The sequence below is a fragment of the Magallana gigas genome, chromosome 7 (assembly GCF_963853765.1).
Source record: "Magallana gigas chromosome 7, xbMagGiga1.1, whole genome shotgun sequence".
Lineage (NCBI taxonomy): Eukaryota > Metazoa > Mollusca > Bivalvia > Ostreida > Ostreidae > Magallana > Magallana gigas.
Genome location: NC_088859.1, coordinates 50,551,316 through 50,573,303, shown reverse-complemented (window position 1 = coordinate 50,573,303; position 21,988 = coordinate 50,551,316). Strand labels below are relative to the sequence as shown.

At 34.6% G+C, this 21,988-nt stretch overlaps 2 protein-coding genes across 3 annotated transcripts; one reads left to right on the top strand and one right to left on the bottom strand.

Annotated features, from left to right (window-relative positions):
* Nucleotides 1–2,867: 2,867 nt before the first annotated feature.
* Nucleotides 2,868–8,917, bottom strand: LOC105327709 (mesoderm induction early response protein 1). 2 transcript variants are annotated; one of them, XM_034456923.2, is made up of 12 exons: nt 8,848–8,917; nt 8,543–8,570; nt 7,596–7,723; nt 7,009–7,273; nt 6,424–6,512; nt 6,246–6,315; nt 5,920–5,976; nt 5,717–5,817; nt 5,484–5,565; nt 5,233–5,327; nt 4,962–5,089; nt 2,868–4,869 (listed from the first exon to the last, which is right to left on the bottom strand). In XM_034456923.2, the coding sequence occupies exons 1-12, from the start codon at nt 8,854–8,856 to the stop codon at nt 4,344–4,346; spliced, it is 1,578 nt and encodes a 525-aa protein (XP_034312814.1). In that variant the 5' UTR covers nt 8,857–8,917; the 3' UTR covers nt 2,868–4,343. The 2 variants fall into 2 exon arrangements, with proteins under 2 accessions (XP_034312814.1, XP_011426622.1); XM_011428320.4 differs by having other exon boundaries at nt 2,868–4,857.
* A 268-nt stretch (nt 8,918–9,185) lies between these two features.
* Nucleotides 9,186–21,668, top strand: LOC105327708 (dynein axonemal intermediate chain 4). Its single transcript, XM_034456919.2, has 24 exons — nt 9,186–9,300; nt 9,568–9,754; nt 9,890–10,000; nt 12,988–13,070; nt 13,281–13,375; nt 13,484–13,665; nt 13,857–13,964; nt 14,339–14,408; nt 14,505–14,651; nt 16,417–16,455; nt 17,045–17,166; nt 17,263–17,365; nt 17,472–17,620; nt 17,807–17,893; nt 17,987–18,064; nt 18,267–18,340; nt 18,680–18,834; nt 19,065–19,188; nt 19,432–19,519; nt 19,811–19,939; nt 20,097–20,194; nt 20,501–20,576; nt 20,708–20,785; nt 21,192–21,668. Exons 1-24 carry the CDS (start codon nt 9,257–9,259, stop codon nt 21,306–21,308), a joined length of 2,544 nt encoding a protein of 847 aa, XP_034312810.2. The 5' UTR covers nt 9,186–9,256; the 3' UTR covers nt 21,309–21,668.
* Nucleotides 21,669–21,988: the final 320 nt, after the last annotated feature.

Genomic DNA, 21,988 nt, shown 5'->3' with positions numbered 1-21,988 from the left:
AATCAAACTATGTATCAGTGATAGAAATATTTCTCGAAAATTGTATGGATCCAAGAAATATTGAACTCTAGTCTCTTTCAACCAAACGCTTGGCTGACACCGTAAATCTCCGACAAGGATTTACGGAGACAGCCGAGCGTCGAGTTGAACGAGACTATATTGAACTCTGGCGTAGGAATACATATGACTACAAAAAATATTTAAATTGTTCGTACCATTTAAAATCTGACTATTTTCAAGGTATTTATAAATAAGTTTCCTTGAAAAACAATGCTTTAGCATACATTACATAGAATTCATCAATTATTTTCAAGAACTAAGTCTTGTCAGCAGCAATGATTTGTGCTGAGGTCCAAACACTGTTTCACTTTCGGTTTGTCTGAGTAACTGCATAGGAGAGTTGATTAAAATCAACTCCCAAAAATGAGGACTAAGTGTCCAGTATTGTACGGAGGAGTGTTAGTGTTTTGTTATAATTTTGGTAATCTTTTCTTCTTCAAAATTCCAACTACAAAGTTGGAATTTCTAACTTTATCTTGGAAATTCCAACTTTAAAGTTGATTTTTCCGACTATAAAGTTGGAACTTTAAACTTTAAAGTTAAAAATTGCAACTTTAAAGTTGGAATTTCTAATTTTAATCTTGGAATAGTTGATTTTTTTCACTTTGAATTTGGAATTTCCAACTTAAATCTGGGAATTTCCAACTGTAACATTTTAAATTTGATTTGCCCATACGTTAAGTTCCTTTAGAGTTAAAAAAATCAATTTTAACCTGAACTTTCGAACTTGAAAGTAGATTTTTCCAACTTTGAAGTTGATTTCTCAAATTTTAAAGTTGATTTTACCAATTTGAAAGTTGGATATTACAATATAAAAGTTGAAATTTCGAACTTTAATCTGGAATTTCAACTTTAATCTTGAAATTTCACACTTTAAAGTCGGAAATTCCTGTATTAATCTTAGAATCTCCAACTTTAATCTTTGAAAGTTAAATTTTTCAACTTTAATATTTAAATTCCAAGATTAAAGTTGTTGTGTGTACGGCTCTAGTAGATCAATTCTTTTGAAGACGTGGACGTGGACTATTTTGATCATGTCCATTTACGGAACAAAATCTGCAATTAGCATTCAGGTATTGTTCCTAAACTTAGTAAGATTTTTCCTTGCTGAAAAGTTATCAATGACAAAACATTCTGAATACTAGTATTGCATCATAGTTTACCAATAGATAATGTATCATCCAATCATGTAATTTTTAGTTCACATGACTTGTTTGATGTTTTGGGATTCCGCCTTCTACGGATAATCGTAAAATCTTTGGAGAGATGACATCCTGTATATATATGTTGTATTTCTGCAGGAGAAAAGCTGTAAACTTTCCGTACACGTGTATCCATTATTGCCGATTGTTATAAAATCAACAAGATATCCGCTTTCTATTCGTAGTTTTCAGATACAAACCAAAATAATTTAATAAAAGAATTTTTAAGACACTATAAGAGTTGGGAATGAAGAAAATCTACAAACAGTTCAGAACCCTTGCTCATCCAATCTAAATTGCTTTATTTCTGAAATTCGTCTTAGCATCAATATGTCCTTTTCCCCATGACTCAAATTTGACCAAGGTGTAATTTTCAAGGACGTGATTTTTGGAGAATTTTTTTTTCTGCTATTGTAACTTTTTCTATTTTTTTATTAAATTAATCACGAACAATTTTGTTTACATTGAATTTCATGTCTTCTTGTAGAAGAATGAAAACTTTTGTGATGTGTCTGTATCTTGGCTCATTCTGGTCCGCGTGATTTCATGAGAGCTGGGCCTATCTCGTGTTTATTTATTTTTGTTGTAGACTTTTTTCATCTGGGCCAGGCAGGACAGCAAAGATATCGAATAGTTATCAAGTATTTTGAAATATTTGTAAGTGCTCAGGACGTCAAGCAAAGCCCCGAAATGATTATTTTCATATGCAGTCAAGGGTACTAATAAGTGTGTCCTAGCTAAGGTTCAGTCTTCTCTTGGTAATCTCTTTAGCCATACAGTCAAATGAAAGGGGCAGGTTCAGAAAATGAACAAAATGTTCAGTTGTATATTAGTATTTTCTTCATAACATGTAGTAAAAAAAAGTTTACTTGCTACTTTTTGATTGAGCAGTCTTGGAATCTAATAATTATATGCCTAATTCTTCTGCGTATCTAGCTCGCTCATTCAGTTGAGATGAAGGTATTAGATACTAGTTTTTCCAGAGTGTCTTTGGCGAGGTGGGTCCTTGCTGGCAAAGAGCATGACGCATCATTCAACCCGTTAATTCACCACTGTTATTTCATTATATAATTTAACCGTTTCCTCACTCAACATCAACAATAAAACGCGATTTACAATTAATTGTTTTTACAAGAACTGCTGTAAAAAATTATTCGCTTAAGTTAGGCACCATATAAAAAATCAGGCAGCTGTAACGATCAGAGATGCATGTATGGAAAAAGATGACCATCTCCAAACTAAATATTGTTTTGCTAAGAAATTAATAAAAGTTGCCAAACTATAGTTTCCGGGAACTATGTAAGCTGTAAAAAGCTAACTTCTATATAAGTGACAAACAACAAATCCAGGTTAGCCTAACATGGAAGACCCATGGCATTGTTGTGACTTCGGGGTTAAGTCAAATGATTCAGTCTTGTCAAGATATGTATACGCAGCTGCAAATAGCAAACATTTTGTTTAGTCTATCCTTCAGACATCACTTACAACTTCCACGGAGCATATTTAATATCCCCATTATAATGCCAATTTCTTTTAACAAAAGTTTTTTAACCACCTGTTTTCTTGCTCATGCATTATAAGATTAAATAACAATAAAGTCTTGCGTATAGTATAAGTAAAAAATTTATTTACATAGAATTTCATATATTCTATGCTTATATATACATGAAATAAATTATAGTTACAAATAAACTATGAACATTCTGAATGGATGCATAACAAAACTACATACAGGATTATAGCATTAATCCATCATGTAACTATCTGTTAACAACTGAATGATTCCCCACCCTCCCTAATGGTGACTTCCTTGCCAATGTTATAACAGTTTGACGATGAGTGTGAGCTGATGATCCTTTGGTTGGTATATACAATGTGATGGACAGGCAGACTCCCCCTCCCTGGGAATTCTTATCTTCCAATTACCGGTATGTGTATGGGTTTCCCTGCAGTAAAATATAAAGTCTTTCGTGGTAAACCTGAAATAACCGACTTGCTCACACAAGGCCCCAGAGAAAATAGTCCCTCATTACATGACACACTACTCTCACAAACAGGGCCCCATAAAAAACGTCACACAACACAACAATCTCACAATGGGCCACATAGAAAATAGTCCCTAGCTCATATCACACAGCACAACAATCTTACACGTGGCCCAACAGAGAAAAGTCAGTCGAACACACAACAATCTCACAGTGGAGAACATTATAAAACACAGCCATACAGAGTAATGTTACACACAAAGGTGATTACAATATAGAGTACACAGATGTATGTCAAAATAAAATCAATTACACAAAGAAAAATTTCACAATTTAGAACTTGATATTCGTACAATTATACCTCCTATAAAATAAAACATCCTTCAATATATAATTGATGTAAACTTATCTGAAAGTTGTAAATTATTGAGTTACTTCTAAATTTTAAGTTTTTACAGAACTGCATGTTATATGAGTTAAACTCCACAATTTTAGTATAAACAGTGCTGGGACTATGTACAATATGTTAAAAACACTATCACATTCAGCTGATTCCTACTAACTGCGGTACATGTGGTACAAAACTTAAGTACCCCGTCCACTTAAGGCCTTCTTTGCTACACTGAGACAATTACACATTTTTTAAGAATTTGTATTAACTTCTTTCTTTAAGATTTAAACACATTTATTCCTTAAATGAAAAAAAAATCCATGTGTGTTTCTAATGTCCTGTTAATCATGCAATCTGCAGTTTACATATCACATTACAAACTCTGGCTACTGATAGTGTAAAAACTTAATCTCCTACTCTTTTACAACAAACAGAAAAACATGGCAACTAATTATTGCTGAGATCTTTGATATAAAACTCTCACTGGCCAAAGGCATCCCAAACACGATTCAAACAGGACAGAAGTACAGTTCTCTCTTTTCCCAACATTAAAATATTGATGACAAATATTGCAAAAAAATAAAGATGACTGAATTTTTCATCCCAATAATGAAATCCATGTTTAGATTTTAACATTGATTTATGATAATTTTTTTTAAATCTACATAAAACTTTATGAATAAATGACCAATGACTTGACATGAATTATGAGGCTACAGATTCTGATGGTAAATGTTTAGATGAGGAGATGCTATCATTTGATCTGTGGCTAACAGCACTGTGGGGGAGTGAGGAGTCACTAGAACTGGACACTGCACTGGACGATACAGAGGAGGAGACACAGTTCAGTGGCTCCGCCCGCTCTGAGTACGACTCCTGTAGCTGGTAATGGGAACTGTCACCATTAGTTTTTAGTTTTTTAGAGATGGGTTCCTCCGATTCGTGAGCACCGTTTACTGTGACAGAGGAGGAACTTGAAGCGGACTGTTTGCGCTTTGCGTTGGGACTGAGTGTCACTACCGTTGGGGATGCCCCCGAAACGTCAAATTCCTCAGGCTCAATGCGAACCGAAGAAGCCCCCTCTCCCTCTGTATGGGGCTTCAAGTGATTACGTTTTGGGTCTCCATAGATGAGGGAGGTGACCGGACTGGCAGACCGCTCCCTTGTGGGGGCTGGGATAGGACTCTCTTGGTCATCCAGAAATCTCTCCATGTAATCCCTGCAAACAGATCTTAATATAAAACAATGTCCATGTTCAGTTGCTTTGTTTACATTTTCATTAATTTTTACTACCAATTTGAACATGATATGAATAAAACTCACGTTATTCCAGGGTGTAGAACATATTTCCTTTTCTCAATTCTGTTTTTGTTGGCAAATACATCATGTCGTTCAGTTTTCTTCCACAGATAGTAAAATTGCACCAATTCCCCAACAGACCTTGTTTTGACCTGCAAAGAAAAAGCAATGTTACAGAAGTTGGTGGTGTCACTAGAAGAAATTTGACTAAAACAAAGTCTAACCCAATGTTAGATGATTTAGTGGCATAAAATTACTTTCCATTAAGAAAGTATCCACTAGAAGTCCGACTTACCTTGTTTTGCTGAATGAGGTAGAAATCTTTTCCATATGTTCGGAGTCCATTCTCAAAGTTTCGGCATTCTTCCTCTGACCATAGACTCATTGGATCTACAATAGTAGGAGAGGGATCTTCATTTCAGTAAATGTGAGCCATGAAGAGAGATATGTTTGCATATATTTATTCATTTTATCAAACAAAAGATGAAACCTTAATTTCCCCCTAAAACTATGTGACAATATCATGCATAGAGGAGCAAGAACTACCTGTTGGAGGAACAGCTTGCATTTTCCGTCTCCTGAGCGCCTCCTCTATGTTATGTCCACATTGCAGCAGCATATACAAAGCCTAAGATACAAAAAATAGTTTCATTATAAAATACAGCATATCCAAAGCCTAAAAGAAAGATAGATCACTATAAAATACAGCATATCCAAAGCCTAAAAGAAAGATAGATCACCCAGTCATTATTCAACATAACATTTCTGTCTGTACTGACCTGTTCATCATCCCTGACATGGGCCCCTGTGGGTAGAGCACTGGCACCCGTCCCATTCTGTAAGATCTGATTCTTCACCTCTTCTAGGTACTTCTCTACTTCTGTAAGACAAACTTTGTGATTAAGATGTAGACAAACGATTTGCTCACTTCAAATGATACATATTACCTGGTCTCTCATGTAAATCATTCAGATTTAATTACCTCCTGGGTCCTCTATCTTTGATGGATCCCACAGCAACCGATCTTCATTTTCATAAGCTGTCATAAACGGTCAAAATCAGTTAAAATAATTGTTTGGTATAATTCTAAATCCAACTCTTCAACTCATTATAATCAATCAAAGAGAGTCCATAATCTCTTTTCATAATATTTATGGTACAAAATTTAATGAGGGACAATTCAGCAAATAATTCCTCAGAATATGGCACTGCTTATCAGGTTTATCATCTTTATTTAGGGAATAATTACTCAAAAGTGTTTATGAATTCATCATGCAATGTACATCATATCGACGGAGGATACATTACCTGGAGCATCTCCATATTTACAGAGTCCGTCAGGAACAGTGGCTTGATAGTCGGAACCCACTTGAATTGTCTGAAACAAAGATCAAACAAAACTAAGATCAGTAAATCAACCCTCTAAAAATGTACATGCTATAAGTCCACTTCACTGCTTTGTTGTAGTGGTGCTGGGGAGTCTTACCTTCTTCCAGTCGTCCACGGGCTCTATGGGGGTGTAATCTACGTCCTCCTCAGACTCGGAATCACCCTCACTGCCCTCCTGACTCTTCGCTGTAAAACAAAAAACAATTAAACTAATATTACTCAGAAATACAAGCAGATTATATCCATACACGTAATAATCTTAAGATTCCAACAAAATTGTGGTTTTTGAAGCAAGGAAGAAAAATTTATTATTTTTAAGTGTTTAACAGTTTCATTCCACAGACCCCAAGAGAATTTCTACAACCAACAATTTGAATAGCAATTGGCAAATAATGTAAAATAATCTACAGACACAGAAATTGTTCTTACAAGTGCTATAATGACAAAATAATGAACTTTTATTTTAACGATGTAGAGAACAATACTGAACAAAAGTAAAGTTAAAATTCTGAGCATAACACAGACAGAAACAAAAGCTGGTCACTACAGTATATCTGAGAAGGGACAATACTCAATACTTGTAAAGTTAAAAACACTGCACAGAGGAAAGATAGCTGCTTATACCTGAGGAGGAGCAATACTTGTAATCTTAGATAAAAAAAAAGAAACAAGTTCTGCTTACATCTGAGGAGGCGGGCTGTCTGTGAGGAGGACACACTGCTGAGGAGTTCGTGGGCCGTGGTCTCCTTGTCATCATCATCATCGCTGGTCTTCAGGATGTCTCGAGCTATCTCATCCTTATCCAGGGTCAGGTCATGATTACTCAGGATCTCCTCCTCGCTGCTCGAGCGAGTGTCCTGTCTTTCGTCCTCCACTGCTGGTCTTGATCCTCTTTGGCCCTCGTAACCATACATAGCCAGCAGGTCCTCAAGGGGCATCTCGCCCTCCTGTAAACATCAACAACAGAATTACTTACAGTGCAGGAAGTTCTATTAACAGTAGAGCAAATTTTACCAAGTTACAATATATATGTAAGTGAGCAGCCTCAAAATTGACAGATAAGATGAATGAAAACATTACAGATATATTGATTACACTCTCAAATTATCTAGATGAACTTTTCTCTTAATATTTCAAAGAATAATCTTAATTTGTTTCGGCAAACTTCAAATACAACACTATTTAACTTTAAATAAGCTTAAATAACAAAAGCATTAGACCTCTATAGTGTGGGATGGCCTGGCCTGTGAAGGTTTCTGTTTTACCTACCTTCTCTAGATCCCCCAGTTCATCACAACAGCTGTCTCCACTAAGTGCCTCTTCCTCTTCTAAGGTGTGTTCATCATCATAATCATGAACCAGCATGTCAGCTGATGGGTCAAATTCTCTGTCTGTATCTACATTGTTGAAAACATACAAATTAATTTATATTGATTGCTATGTCTCTTACTTGTCCTTAAGAAAATAGTAAGTTTAAAACAAAATATAAATTTTGCTCTATGTTCAAAGTTTTGCATACTTAAGGAGGTTGGGGGTCGAATTATAATGTAATATAAAACCATCAGATTTATTTGAAAATTTTTTATGCGATTTCTGAAGCTGTGAAACATCGGCGAAATCTCGGACGACAGCTGGTTGCAAACTGCCTACTAAAACTCCTCTTTTAATATTGTTTATAAGACATAAACTCATGAAAATATAATATTTTGAATGTTTTGGTAATAGGTTTCAGCTGTTTATATTTCGATATACTTAACTGTTTTATTATTAGAAAGATATACCAATTTAAACTGGGAATACTTTACAATAGGGACTGTGAGATTTCGAGAGATTTCAATCAGTAGCCACTGTTATTTATGTCTCTGTCGTAAGGCATTTCTCATAAATTTAGCGAATAGATCAAAATGAATGGTGAACACATAAATGTAGTGAAATACTTCCATTGTTTTTAAAATGAATATAATTTAATTTACTTCCATGATTAAAAAAATACATCCGAAATTATCAAATTGAATCATATATAGTGTCAATAGAAAGTTGAACTAAGCCTCCTAAAATCAAACATTTAACATTATGTATTTAAAGGTTTGTTTTCGTGCCAAAATTGTTAACGGTAATAAGTTCAGCTCCGCTCTGATTTTGATTTCAAGAACGAATTAATCGTTAAAAAAAAGAAATCACATTATATGTCAGAAAAGTAACATAATACAGCTTACCTGGGCTGCTGGACTCGCTTGTACCAGCCTGAAAAAATTAAAAAAATTAATTTCGTAACATATATAAACACTGGGGAAGCCCTGTGTGAACTGAGTGACCGCCAATCGCTGACCGAAAATCCAATTTCGCGCCAGTGAAAAACGTAAATTCACATCCTAATAATAAAAAATAAGGCTTAAAATTAATGAAATAAAAAAACGAAAGTCCGATGTCAATAAATACTTATGTATGGAAGTGAAATATCATCACAATTATTTTCAATTAAGGGGAATCCATACAGACATAAAATTATTTCAAAAGTTACCTCCGCCATCTTTATCAAAAATTATGGGAAACGCTTTATTTCAAGTTAAAACGAGGCTGCGAATTTTACCGGATGTGGATATAAGTTGTATCGCAACTGTTGATTGGATGTGTAATTTTTGTGGTTTTCTTTGATTTTTTATAAGGAATAGAATTAAAGTCAATTGTCATCTTTTTTCATAACTATTTTAAACTTTTTTCAAAAGTTATATATTGATAGGTGTTGTTCAATTGTTTGTAATTGATTACAATGCAGAGGAATTCGTAAATTTTACATTTGACGTCCATTGCTTTAAACCAATCAAAAGTTTTCTTTGATTTATGCTTTGTTACTCATAGCAACACAGCCGCATTCTAATATGGCGTTCTAGCAGGTGTTTGGAAGTATTCAGAAATCAACCTAAGACAAAATGTCAACGTCTAAATCTCGAAAAAGTCAATTTCTTAACCCTGGGTAAATAAAAGGAAATTTTCTTTTTATTGTCACATTTTAATATACATGTACGTTACAGGCCAAGGCAAATTTGCTTACATGTCATGCTATGTACTTTCGAATTTACTCTGTTGTTTACAAACTGTATAGACTTGTGAAGATAAATTGTTTGCCCGTTTGTACGCTTAACTACACGTTTCATATGTTTTTCGATAACATCATGATTAATTGATAAAAACAAAAGACTTTCGATTTTTCTTTAATCATGTAATTAAATATTGGTTTCAGTGCAAGCAATGTGACAGCAAGTACCAATGCACGAAAGGGAAATGTTGCTGCTTCAGTCAATAGGAGCAAATATGGAGGAACTGGTACAATGTATGCTAGTGCTAGATCTAGGTCAAACATCTTGTCCTCCGCAAGTAAAAGAAGTGTGAATCAGGCAGAAAAAGCTGTTGTGAAACCTCCTGTTCAGGTTTGTAAAAAAAAATGTTTACATAGTAACTGCAAGTTTATGCACATCAATTCTTTTAATTGATATTATCATATTTCATAATTGAAAATGACTAGTCAATGTTGATTTTTAGTGTTCATATCCGGTTTCATGTAGGTACTTGATGAAGCAGGCAATGATGTGACACCCTTGCCGTTGTTGCATTCAGACCCCTCAGCTGTGAAGAAAAACCAGAGCAACATTCTGGCAGACAGTTCAGCAGGAACAGTAAGTTCTGTGAAGCTCTTTTAATGATATGTAAAAGATGTGACCGAGCCCAGATGCAAAGCACACATTTGTGCTGTGAAAATATAACTTATTTGCAAGTAACATGCCTTTTTAGCTCACCGAGACGAAGTCAAGGAGAGCTTATGCTATACCCTCGGCGTCGGCGGTGGCGTCGGCGTCGGCGTCGGCGTCGGCGTCCGGACCTGGTTAAAGTTTTTGTTGCAGGTCCTGTATCTAAGCTATTACTTGTCCTATCTTCACCAAACTTGCATGGATGATGCATCTGGACCTACTTATGGACTTGAAAGACTTGGATGCTGAATCTGAGTCCTAAATTTCAGATGCTGGAGGAGGTTAAGGTTGTTGGACCAGGTTAAAGTTTTTGTTGCAGGTGCCCTTTGATAGCAGTATCTTAGTTACTGCTGGTCTGTACTTCACCAAACTTGCATGGATGGTGTGCCTTATGATACTGATGCACCAGACAGGCTTGAGTGCTGAATCTGAGCTATAGGTTTCGGATGCTGGAGGAGGTTAAGGTTTTTGGAGCAGGTTAAAGTTTTTGTTGCGGGTGCCCATTGATAGCAATATCTAAGTTACTACTGGTCCTAACTTCACCAAACTTGTATGGATGATGCGTCTTATGATACTGATGCACCTGACAAGCTTGAATGCTGAATCTGAGCAATAGGTTTCGGATGCTGGAAGAGGTTAAGGTTTTTAGAGCTGGTTAAAGTTTTTGTTGCAGGTGCCCTCTGATGATTAATCTTAGTTACTACTGGTCCTAACTTCACCAAACTTGTATGGATGGTGCGTCTTATGATACTGATGCACCTGACAAGCTTGAATGCTGAATCTGAGCAATAGGTTTCGGATGCTGGAGGAGGTTAAGGTTTTAAGAGCTGGTTAGATATAGTTTTTGAAACAGGTGCCCTCTGATGATGATATCTTAGTTATTACTTGTCCTTACTTCACCAGACTTCCATGGATGGTGTGTCTTATGATACTGATGCACCTGACAGGCTTGAATGCATAGTCTGGTTTCGGATGCTGGATAAAGTTAAGTTTTTAGGAACAGGTCACATGTTTAATAGATGATAGTACTATTTTAAACTTGCATAGTTGATTTAACTGTAATATGAATGAATCGCAGAGGTAGCTTCAGATGCAGAGCTTGATCTCCATTATCAAGGATGCTAAAAAATAAATCTTAGTTATTACTGGTCCTAACTTCACCAAACTTGAATGGATGGTGTGTCTTATGATACAGATGCACCTGACAGGCATGGATGCTGAATCTGAGCCATAGGTTGCGGATGCTGGAGGAAGTTAAGGTTTTAATTGCTAGTGCCCTCTGATGATGATATCTTAGTTATTACTGGTCCAAACTTCACCAAAATTGCATGGATGATGCGTCTTATGATACAAATGCACCTGATGGGCTTGAATGCTGAATCTGAGTCATAGGTTTCGGATGCTGGATGAGGTTTAGTTTTTTGGAACAGGTCACATGTTTTATAGATGATAGCTTGCATAGTTGATTTAACTTTATTATAAATTAAATGCAGAGGTTGCTTCAGAAGCAGAGCCTGATCTCCATTATCAAGGATGCTAAAGAAATCTCCTACCTCACTCAAACCAGCTCGATAGATAGATGTGTTTGTTGATAAATGATATAACATGATTCCTATGATAAAGTATTGTATGATATGAAACAATATTGTTTGATATGATACAATATGATATCATATGTTATATTATAAAAAGTTATACGATACGATATGATATTGTATCAATTTTTTTGATATTTTATGATATGATTATGTATCATGATATTGTTATGTATAGTATTGTATATTATGATACAATATTGTATAATATTATATTGTATTTTTAATTTATTATTTTATCACATGATACAATTACATAAGATATTGCAAAATATTATATTGTATCCTATGATACAATATTGTATATTCTATATTATTGTATCCTACAATATTGTATAATATGATATTGGTTTCAGTAATATAGAATTATATCACATGAAATTGTATTATATGATATTGTAATATTATATAATATTGTATCATACGATATTGTATGATATGATATTGGTTTATATGATATATTATCATATCACATGAAATTGTATTATATGATATTGTAATATATTTCATTGTGTCATATGATGCAATATGTATAATATAATAATGTATTTTATAATATTTTACCATATCACATTATATTGTATCATTTGATAAGATACAATGTTGGAATCAAATTATATTGTATTATATGATATAATATCATATAATGTATCAAATATGTTTCAGTGTCATTCAATACAATATCATTCTATATTATACAATATAATATCATGTTTCAGTGTTATGATGTATTATGTAATATGATATTGTAATATGATACTATATTGTATTATATTTTATGATATTGTAATATGTGATCAAATACAATAAGGTATAACACAATACAATGTCATATCATACGTTACAATATCAAATCTCATTATTGTTTATTACGGTATTTTATTTATTATATGATATATATTATATTAGAAATATGACATGATGCAATATTTAATTTTATATCATTGTATTGATTAACATATGAACATATGATTATCATAAAAAAAATTATCAGATGATATACGATATTTTGTCAAAACAGAATCATTGAATATCCAAGATCATAAAGTATGATTTTCATATAAAATGATAAAGGTGGTCTTATGAAGGTGATGTCTCATAAGGGTGATGCTCCGTCTCGGTGAGCTTAGTAATCTATGATTACCTATGTTTTCAGTATGACGTCAGAGTAAGAAAATATTAACATTGATGCATAAAACACAGCTTTTAGAAATAAAATTGGAATTGGAATGTAATGCTAGAAAGTTGTTGAATATTTAATACCTTGTTGTTCAACAAAAGTGACAGTTGTAAGGACCTTTAAATATTTTTCTCTTTCAGCCCACAGATTTAATGTCACAAGCCTCTATATACAACACTGGTAATGTTACTGCTAGTACATTTGGAGGTGGTCCATTCACAAGGTTATTATTGTCATTTTATATCCAAAGTTTTAAGCATAATTAAAGGTTAACTGAATTTGAATAATTTTACTTCACTTTACATGTATGAAAATTCTTGGTATTTTGGTGAATATCTAATTAATTTTCACAAGTTGGTATGGATGCAGAGACATGCTATATACATCTGTATATATGTGACAACATCTCTCACAATTTAAAGTTTGTATTCAGGTCAGTGTTCAGTGCCTCTCAAGGAACGACGTCCGATTCCATGATGGGAGAAGATATTACAGAACCTTCCCAAGACATGTCCTCAGCTTGGGCTGGTATGAGCTTTCTAACAGACCCATACCTATAAATCCAAATTTTTATATACCTAAACAAAAAATTCTCATACATTTAACAAATAAACATTAATGATCTTATATCTGTAGAAATCCGACACAAGCGAGAGGAAGTGAAGGAAACATTGACAGAAGATGACCTAGATAAGGTGGTCAATCTGACACTGACCGAGACAGAGACCATCTGGTTACTGGACATGCCAGGGACGTCCGTGTCCAATGAGGCAGAGGAGGCAGCCAAGATCAAGAAGAGGAATGAAGAATACCAAGAGGTATGTGGATTCTTTGGAGCAGTTTGCAACAGCATCAAAGTAGCCTAAAGGCTTTGGTTCAGTATTATTTCATTTTATTTTTTAATAAAAGTCAAATGAGAATATGTTAAATATTCAAGTTAAATAAAAGAAAGTACTTTCTGCATTTCTATATTTTTTCACAAAATGTTTACACAAATTGTCAATTGTAGTTGAAAAAGAATCGTGTTGGAAATGACTTATATATGGAGAGAGGGATGAACACATTCAATGAGCCAGCTAAATACAAGACAGTTCAGACCACAAAGATTACTTGTGTAGTGAGTCATCAAGAGTCAGAAGTCATTTGTTGGAGTAGTTCAATAAACTATGCTAGCAAGTAGTTGCCAGGAAGTCCTATTATTGTGTGACTTAATCAACTACTAAGTCAGTCAAATGATTAAAACTTATGTTGGAGACCGAGGATGACATGAGTTTAGGAGACTGAAATATTTGTATAATTTTTTTTTCTAAACAGAATATCTTATGGGCTTTATTTCCAACCTAGAATTACTGTAAATGAAAATTGGAACTGAAGGTTAATATGTAAAAGAAAAATACAGTGTTTGTTGGTTTGTTTATGACAGATTACTATTGCTTTTAATGCCCAGATCATTTTATTTTTAATTAAATCAATGCATATTTTTGATTATAGGACACTGGTATCATGGCTTCGACCTGGGACATGTATGACACATTTGAACAAAGGGACCAGGAAATCAGAGGTTTGTATACTGACTTATTTCAGACTCCATACAAAAACTTGAGAACGATAATAAGAAACAATGGTGTTTACAAAATTATTTAACATACCACCTCAGCTAAAGAGAAAGAAGAGGAGGAAGAAGGAACCATTAGTCGCCCCAGCAGTCCGAAGGAAGGGGAGGATGGTAAAGCCGGGGCCAAACCCCAGGTCGGAGAGCCGAGTGGACTGGTCAGAGAAGGTAGCGCTCACTCTGTGCGGATAGGTGAGGGAGCATGTAGTCATCCTATAGACCTGGTGTAGAATTAGTGTAGACCTGGTGTAGAATTAGTGTAGACCTTGTGTAGAATTGGTGTAGAATCAGTGTAGACCTGGTGTAGAATAAGTGTATGCCCAGTGTAAATCTAGTGTAGACATACTAAGAAGAAGTGTGAATTTTGTGTAGACCTTCAGACCAACTGTGTACTCAAATGTTGTTTCTTTTGCTGATAACAGAAATCAACAAGACTTTTTTCAAACAAAAACATATTTAGTTACAAATGTTTGTGTAATGTGAGTATTTTTAAAACTTCCCTATGATATATTTTTGGATTGCAAAGCAACAACATTTTAATCTCTGCAAAAAATTCTTTTATGCAGTTGAACTTCGATATCTCGAACACTGATATCTCAATTACAATGGATATGTCGAAGTTAATTGTAAGTCCCAACCACTTATCTTTAAAGTATTTTACCCTCGATTTCTTGAATACTCTGATATCTCGAAGTTTTTAAACAGTCCCATCTAGTTCGAGATAACGAAGTTTGACTGTATCTGTACTAAGTTATAAGTCATTCGCCAAGCAGGGAGAAGGGTAGTTGTGTGGAGAAAAGTTTATGATAGAGAGGAATAGTCCTTCTTCTGCAGTACTTGAGGATAGACATTTGTCTTGGACTCATAAGGAGTTATATTGATGAAGTTTTGTTTCTGATTGGTTGAAAATGTTGTAATATTGCAGTTAAAAACATGCATTATGTACCAAGATGAAAATGAATTAGACAAAATGTTACTGTTGAAATGATAAAGGAAACTTTTATAGTTTCGTTTGAATACCAGGGCACTACTTAAATAAATCAAATTTTAAATAATGACAATAGAAATGCAATGTTAGATAAAGTTTTGAGAAAAAAAGAAAAAAGAATTCTGATAGATTTTATTTGCTATTTCAAATGCTCCATGGTTTAAACTAAGAGAAAAATATTCATATTCATGGAAATAGTGGTGAAGTTAAGCTTGGATGGGGACTTCATCTAAATAGGTAAAGAAACTTGGTAGAAAACATCTGTGAAGTATACTCCAATATGTGCTTGCTTGTTTTGGTTGGTTGATCTGGAGGCTTTATTTGTACATGCAGTACATTTAAGGATAAGTGGCAGTACTGTTTCATAGATGTACTTGAAGTATTTGATAGGCAGTGATACTTTACTTGTCTTAATTCTCGGTATAGGTGAGATCTTTTGTTATAAGACAAACATGTCACAGGATGACTGCATTGTTCCCCTCACCTTCTTCTGGACAGTGAATAATAACATGCATCAAACTTAAAAGCTTTGACTTCTTAATTCATACTTGTCATAATGAAACCTCTAAATAAAGTATTAAGTTTGATGTATCTTGAGATCAATTTGATATTTTTTATTTCAGTTAACATTTGAGACAAAAATAATTTTGTTTATCCCTCAGCAGTTTTCATTGTTATATTGTACCAAATTGAAAAAATTGGTAAAATTATTACATGTATTTTTTAATACAATTGCTTGACAAAAAACTATACATCATTAATATCTTGGTATATGGAAAACTTCAGTCACAGAGTATAATGCTAGACTATTTTAAGATTAAGAAATAAAAGCATCAATTTTGCCTATGTCTTACAATCTTTGCAATTTTGTGATAGAAATTTGAGCATTGATAGCTGAGGAATAGATAACCTCTAACTAACTTTGTTATATATATTACGATTCTCTAACACTGAACTGTTGTTTCTAAGACGGGGCGAAGCCGAGTGTGTCCGGACAGCCCCACTCAGGTAAGCGCTGCTGCAGGCCCCTCACCTGTCAGTGGCTGGATGTCGTGATTGCACCCCTCCTCACACCCAACACTACTAATTACCGGCGGGGAGGGGATGGGAAGGGGGAGATGACTCTGTGTTGTGCTTTCATTGTATTGGTACATTTAACAGCCATGTGTAGCAGTGTGCTCCTATAATACATAATACACTGCCACTTTGTACAGAATGGTTAAGTTCTCTCCCTTGTTGTTCTTTATCATTTCTTGCACTTCTATTACTTTTTATATCACAATGTGTTTATTCTTTTTAAGTAAGACAAAGTGGTAAATTTTTGTTATTTGTTTTATTCTGTCTACAATAGAATATTGAAATCAGAAACATTAATTTCTTATCTATAACATATTTGACTTAAAGCAATTGTCAATAGTTTTGAAGTGTAAACTAAATACATGTCATTACGGTTTTGTTAAAGTTGTGCATATAGCAGGGAAAAGTGTTGTGATGTTGAAGCTTTATTACTGGTAGTTCTGTTTGATTTTATTAGAAGATTGTCCTGACTGATAGAAGTTACGTTACTTGTGGTTAATGATTTCCTTCTCTCTTACAGAAAGCCGGGCGACCATGGCCTCTTCAATGGCGGGATCAGAGAGCGTGTTTGCTAGTCGAGAGACGGGCGTGTCCTCAGTACCTAGTGAAATGTCTGCTGTGGAGGAAGAGAAGATATTTAAGGTTTCCATTTTATTCTGTATTCTAAAATAATATACAATGTATAAAGCATTGCACATCCATGCACAAAATGGAATGATGTGTTGGTTTGTTTAACAGTCAGAGAACTTCCAGAGAGATTTGTTCATCATGGAGAGAGTTGTGAACTTGAACACATACCAACCCAAACAGGCATTATACAGAGACTTCCCCATTATACCAGGTAGGATGAAAATAAGCGTGGGGGTGGAGGGGGATAGAATAGGGTGATTAAATCTTTTCATTTAATCAGGTGAACTTTTGTGTGAAGCATGCTTTGACTTTGATAGATATCGACCGAGAGGTCACAGAGATGGGGGACAAACAGGTCAGCATGGTCAGTGACATGGGCCCCAACTTTGACCGCCTCTGGTCCTACTCATGTAAGCTGACCAACGGACGCAACATCAGCTGTATGTCCTGGAACAAACTCAACCCAGTAAGTTACTTAACAAGTCTCTCCAAGTAAAGTGATGAATGTCCTGGAACAAACTCAACCCAGTGAGTTACTTAACAAGTGTCAACAAGTAAAAGGACCAGTTCATGTTTGAACAAGCCTTAAATATTTTGATGGAGCATAATAAAGGTTTTTCTTTTTCTTTAATTTCTTGTATATTAATTTTAGGATCTGATTGCTGTTGGGTATGGAGAATTTGAATTTTCTGATCAGAAATCTGGATTAATATGCTGTTGGTGCCTAAAGAATCCTGATGTATGTATAAAGCATTAATCATACTTTTTATTTGTGACTTTTTTGACACCAACATGACATTTGAAGTTGATTTTCTGTTTTCTGACATTTCAGTATCCAGAGAGAGTGTTCACATGCAAGGAGGGTGTGACTGCACTTGACTTCTCTAAGGCCTACCCAAACCTTTTGGCTGTAAGTACCTGCATCTTATCTTTGAAACGAACTGTTTGAAAAGTATACATTTCATCTGTGAGAGTCAATACTAGAGGATTTTACACACGTTTTGTTAGGGTTGCATGGTGCTAGAGGTAGAAGTTTTCTATGAGGGTGTGTGCTAGAGGTTTACATTTGTTTTCTGAAGTTTACCTACAGCCTGACTGTCGTTTTTTTGTAGGTTGGGATGTACGATGGTGGTGTGGCTATTTATAATGTGGCCAGCATGAAGGATGAACCCATCGTTGACAACTTGTAAGTCAATTAGAACTAAATAGCAACACGTATACTACATTCTGTATGCTGAGCATTTAAGTTTGTTTTATTGATTGGTGATTTAATGTGAAATAAAAGTCCCTGTGAAATCATTTATACTGGGGGGGGGGGGGGGAAGCAATATTCATGGAAAGGCAGTATTTTGTAGGCTCACAGGAAAATCATTTTTCTGGAGTTTTTCTATGAATGAAACATTAGTTTCATGATTTGTTGAGGATGGTACAAAATCCACAATAGTTAAGCCAATACTAATTCTAATGATTCCACAGTATATCCATACAAAGGCAATACAATTTTAATCAATATTTCATTTGACAGCCATACACCAGGTAAGCACACAGCTCCTGTGTGGCACATCAAGTGGATCGAGAAAGAGCGTGGATCAGGAGAGGAGACGTCCGAGGTCGTCGTCTCTATATCCACCGACGGGCGTGTCACTCAGTGGTCCATCAGAAAGGGATTTGAGTGCTATGGTAAATACTAAATAGGGCACTTCTTAATGCCCAATCATTTTCATATCTAATAAAAATATTGTTTGACATTTAAATATTTAAAGGATGAATTTTCTGTTATTTCCTAACTGCTTCAAGGTGTGATCTTATGATTTAAGCACAATCTTATTCATAAAAAAATCTTTAGAAGCATTATTTAATGCATAATGATTAAACAAGGGTACTTACTGTTGAATTGTAACTATTTTTAGACATTATGAAATTAAAGAGGACACCAACACGAATGGGTGGGAAGAAAGAGAAGAAAGGGGAGGCGTTTATTTCCAGACACGCTGGAGGAATGTGCTTTGACTTCCACACCAAAGAACCGAACATGTAAAAACATTAATTTACATTCAATCTCAAAACTATGCATGTATATCTTAAAAAACTTCATTTTATATCGGAGGAAAATATCTATAATGGCTTGTTTAAAATTTTTAATTGCTAGAGTTCCTCTTCTATTGAGTATTTTACTTACCATGTGTACATTTTAAAATCAAAAATATATAATGAAAAATTTTTATGCTAAAATATTGGGTTTATTTAATATTTATGTATTTTGATCCTTTATCACAGATATGTAGCAGGAACTGAGGAAGGTCACATTCACAAGTGCTCTTGTTCATACAATGAACAATATTTAGAGACTTACAATGGCCACACGGTAGGATTATGTACAGCATTTTATACCTCTTAATCTTCTTGCAATACCTAAGGTGTGATTTTTTATAAACATGCATAAATTAGGAATTTAACAATGTAAATAGTGCATTTGTAGCAAATCTTCCAAATTCATGTTTATTTATATATTAATCATGTTCTAAAATTAATTAGTGGACAGAAAACAATACAAAATGCACTGAAATATAATTGCACCTAAAATGTATACCATTTATAATCAGTAACAATCTTATGATAAATGGTAGCTGACATATGGTTGTTTTCTGTTCTGCAGGGTCCAGTGTATAAGATAGAGTGGTCGCCCTTTGTGAGTGACCTGTTCTTGAGTTGCAGTGCTGACTGGAGTATCCGACTCTGGCATCAGGAGAGGACCCAGCCCGTCCTCAACTTCTTCTCCTCAACAGTCAGTATCAATGAATACCATGTGTAGAATTAACCAAATCAACAGCGACTGTGGCCACGCTGCAATGTCTAATAGCACTGCTCATTTTGTAGAAGAATGATAGAATTTACTTTGGTTCAAAGTATAGGTTGTTTATATAGCTTGTGTTTTATTTTAGAAATCAGTGTATGATGTAGTTTGGTCTCCCAAATCTTCGACCGTGTTTGCTTGTGTCAATGAGGGAGCAGTGGAAGTCTGGGACCTCAGCATAAGCACGTTAGTATAAACTAATATTTAAAACTCTTAGCATTATTTTTTCAATTTAAACTTCATGCAGGCTATTATATTTATCAGTTTAATTGTGTCTTTCTCTAAGTGTAAACTTTGGTCAGCTCGCCAAGCCTTACAAAGATAGGTTCCATTTCAACTCATTGGATACAGCAAATTTATAAGCACACAATATGAATATCCTCTGCTTTGTTCATTTTTATTTGTGTCGATCATATCTGTCCCTCTTAAGATAACAAAGTGACATTTTCTATTCCCACATTTGATGTTTGAACCGTCTATTTTATTGTTTAGGTTGGACCCTATCATTACCAACAATCCGACATCTGGTGCCAAAAAGACTTCCGTCTCCTTCTCCAAGAACTCTGATGTAAGTCTCTTCTCTTATGATTTTTATTGACCTGCCGTGATGTTGTTCACCTCAGTTTTCTAGGAGTAGACATTAAGTACATGTGGAGGTTAAATTACAGAAGTTATTACTTTTTGTTTGATGTATTTTAGTGTATTCTGGTTGGTGACAGTAAAGGGGAGCTAACTGTGTATCAGTTGAGAAGTATGCCTGAACCCCCCGCAAACCAGGTCTGTTTGTCATTGTATATCGTATGACATAATACAGTGCTAATTAAAGGAATCTCAAAAACTCTATCCAATATCCATGGGCTCATACCACAAGCCAGTCGTGCTTTATGTTAAAAAGAGCATTCACCGGAATATTCAATCGAATTTCATTTTACTTGAATTTTACATGGAATTACTCAAAATGAAGTTTTTATGAAGCTTTTATTGCTAATTTGTTAACATCATACCACGAGAGCAGTTGACATGATATTATGCTCTTTTTATGTTAATTAAAACATTGTGAAAATTTCCAGGTAATTGTTCTTGTGGCTGTGTAGAAAACATACCAAGTAAACCTCATTTAATTGATTGATATGATATCTATGATTCTACTTCTGAATAATCTGTTTGCGTTGATTTTCTTCAGGAGGAGGCACTGAGGAATGTGATTAAGGCATCACTGGCCAGTCAGCTCCAACAGGACCTCAAGAGGAAAGAGGAGGAGGCGAAGGAGCTAGAGAAGGAGGTGGATGAGGAGATCTAGAGACTGGGGATCTAGAGACTAAAGAGAAAGAAAAGATCTAGAGACTTGGAATATCTATGTGGGACTTAAAGTGTGTACAGAGGTCTCTCACCCTAGTCTTACATTTAACATTTGTGAACTGTGCCAATGTTGAGTTACCGTTATACATTTTGAATAGAACGATGACAATCTCTGTGCAAGAGGTCTCACTGTCCATACCATTGTCAGTTCTCCAGGAACAAATGATATTTTGATTAGGCGCAGATTCCGTCCATATTTATTTTGTGATAACTTTTTTTCATGTATTAATAATTGAATTGTTAATAATATTCCGATGTTACTATGACCTTTTACAATTTTTTATTAAAGAAAAATAATTTATCCTTAGTTAATTATGATATTTCATTACCAACAAGGATCCAAGATAAAATCAGAATTGACAGGAGAAAACTATAGTGTTATACTGGTAGTCTTTAATAATCTTTAAGTAGTGTTTTAGCACTCATGCAGTGCTTTAGGTAGGACCTTTCTTGCAATACCACACAAAAATCCAGTTTCACTATACTTCTTTCTGCCTTTGATTTTGTTTGAAGTGGTTTCTGTTATGTCTGAGGATATTAAGAGATGAGATTATTTGAGAATGATTGTGTAACAGTGTTAGTATATATTGTCTACTATAAATTGTCATTGTTTTTTATTTA

Coding starts and splice junctions, on each gene's coding strand:
- LOC105327709 (XM_034456923.2), bottom strand. Junction 7,274..7,595: donor AACTGGGGGATCTAGAGAAG/GTAGGTAAAACA, acceptor TGATGTTTACAG/GAGGGCGAGATGCCCCTTGA. Junction 5,818..5,919: donor AAAGATAGAGGACCCAGGAG/GTAATTAAATCT, acceptor TTTGTCTTACAG/AAGTAGAGAAGTACCTAGAA.
- LOC105327708 (XM_034456919.2), top strand. CDS start 9,257: ATGTCAACGTCTAAATCTCGAAAAAGTCAATTTCTTAACCCTGG. Junction 9,755..9,889: donor TTGTGAAACCTCCTGTTCAG/GTTTGTAAAAAA, acceptor GGTTTCATGTAG/GTACTTGATGAAGCAGGCAA. Junction 13,666..13,856: donor GGAATGAAGAATACCAAGAG/GTATGTGGATTC, acceptor TGTCAATTGTAG/TTGAAAAAGAATCGTGTTGG.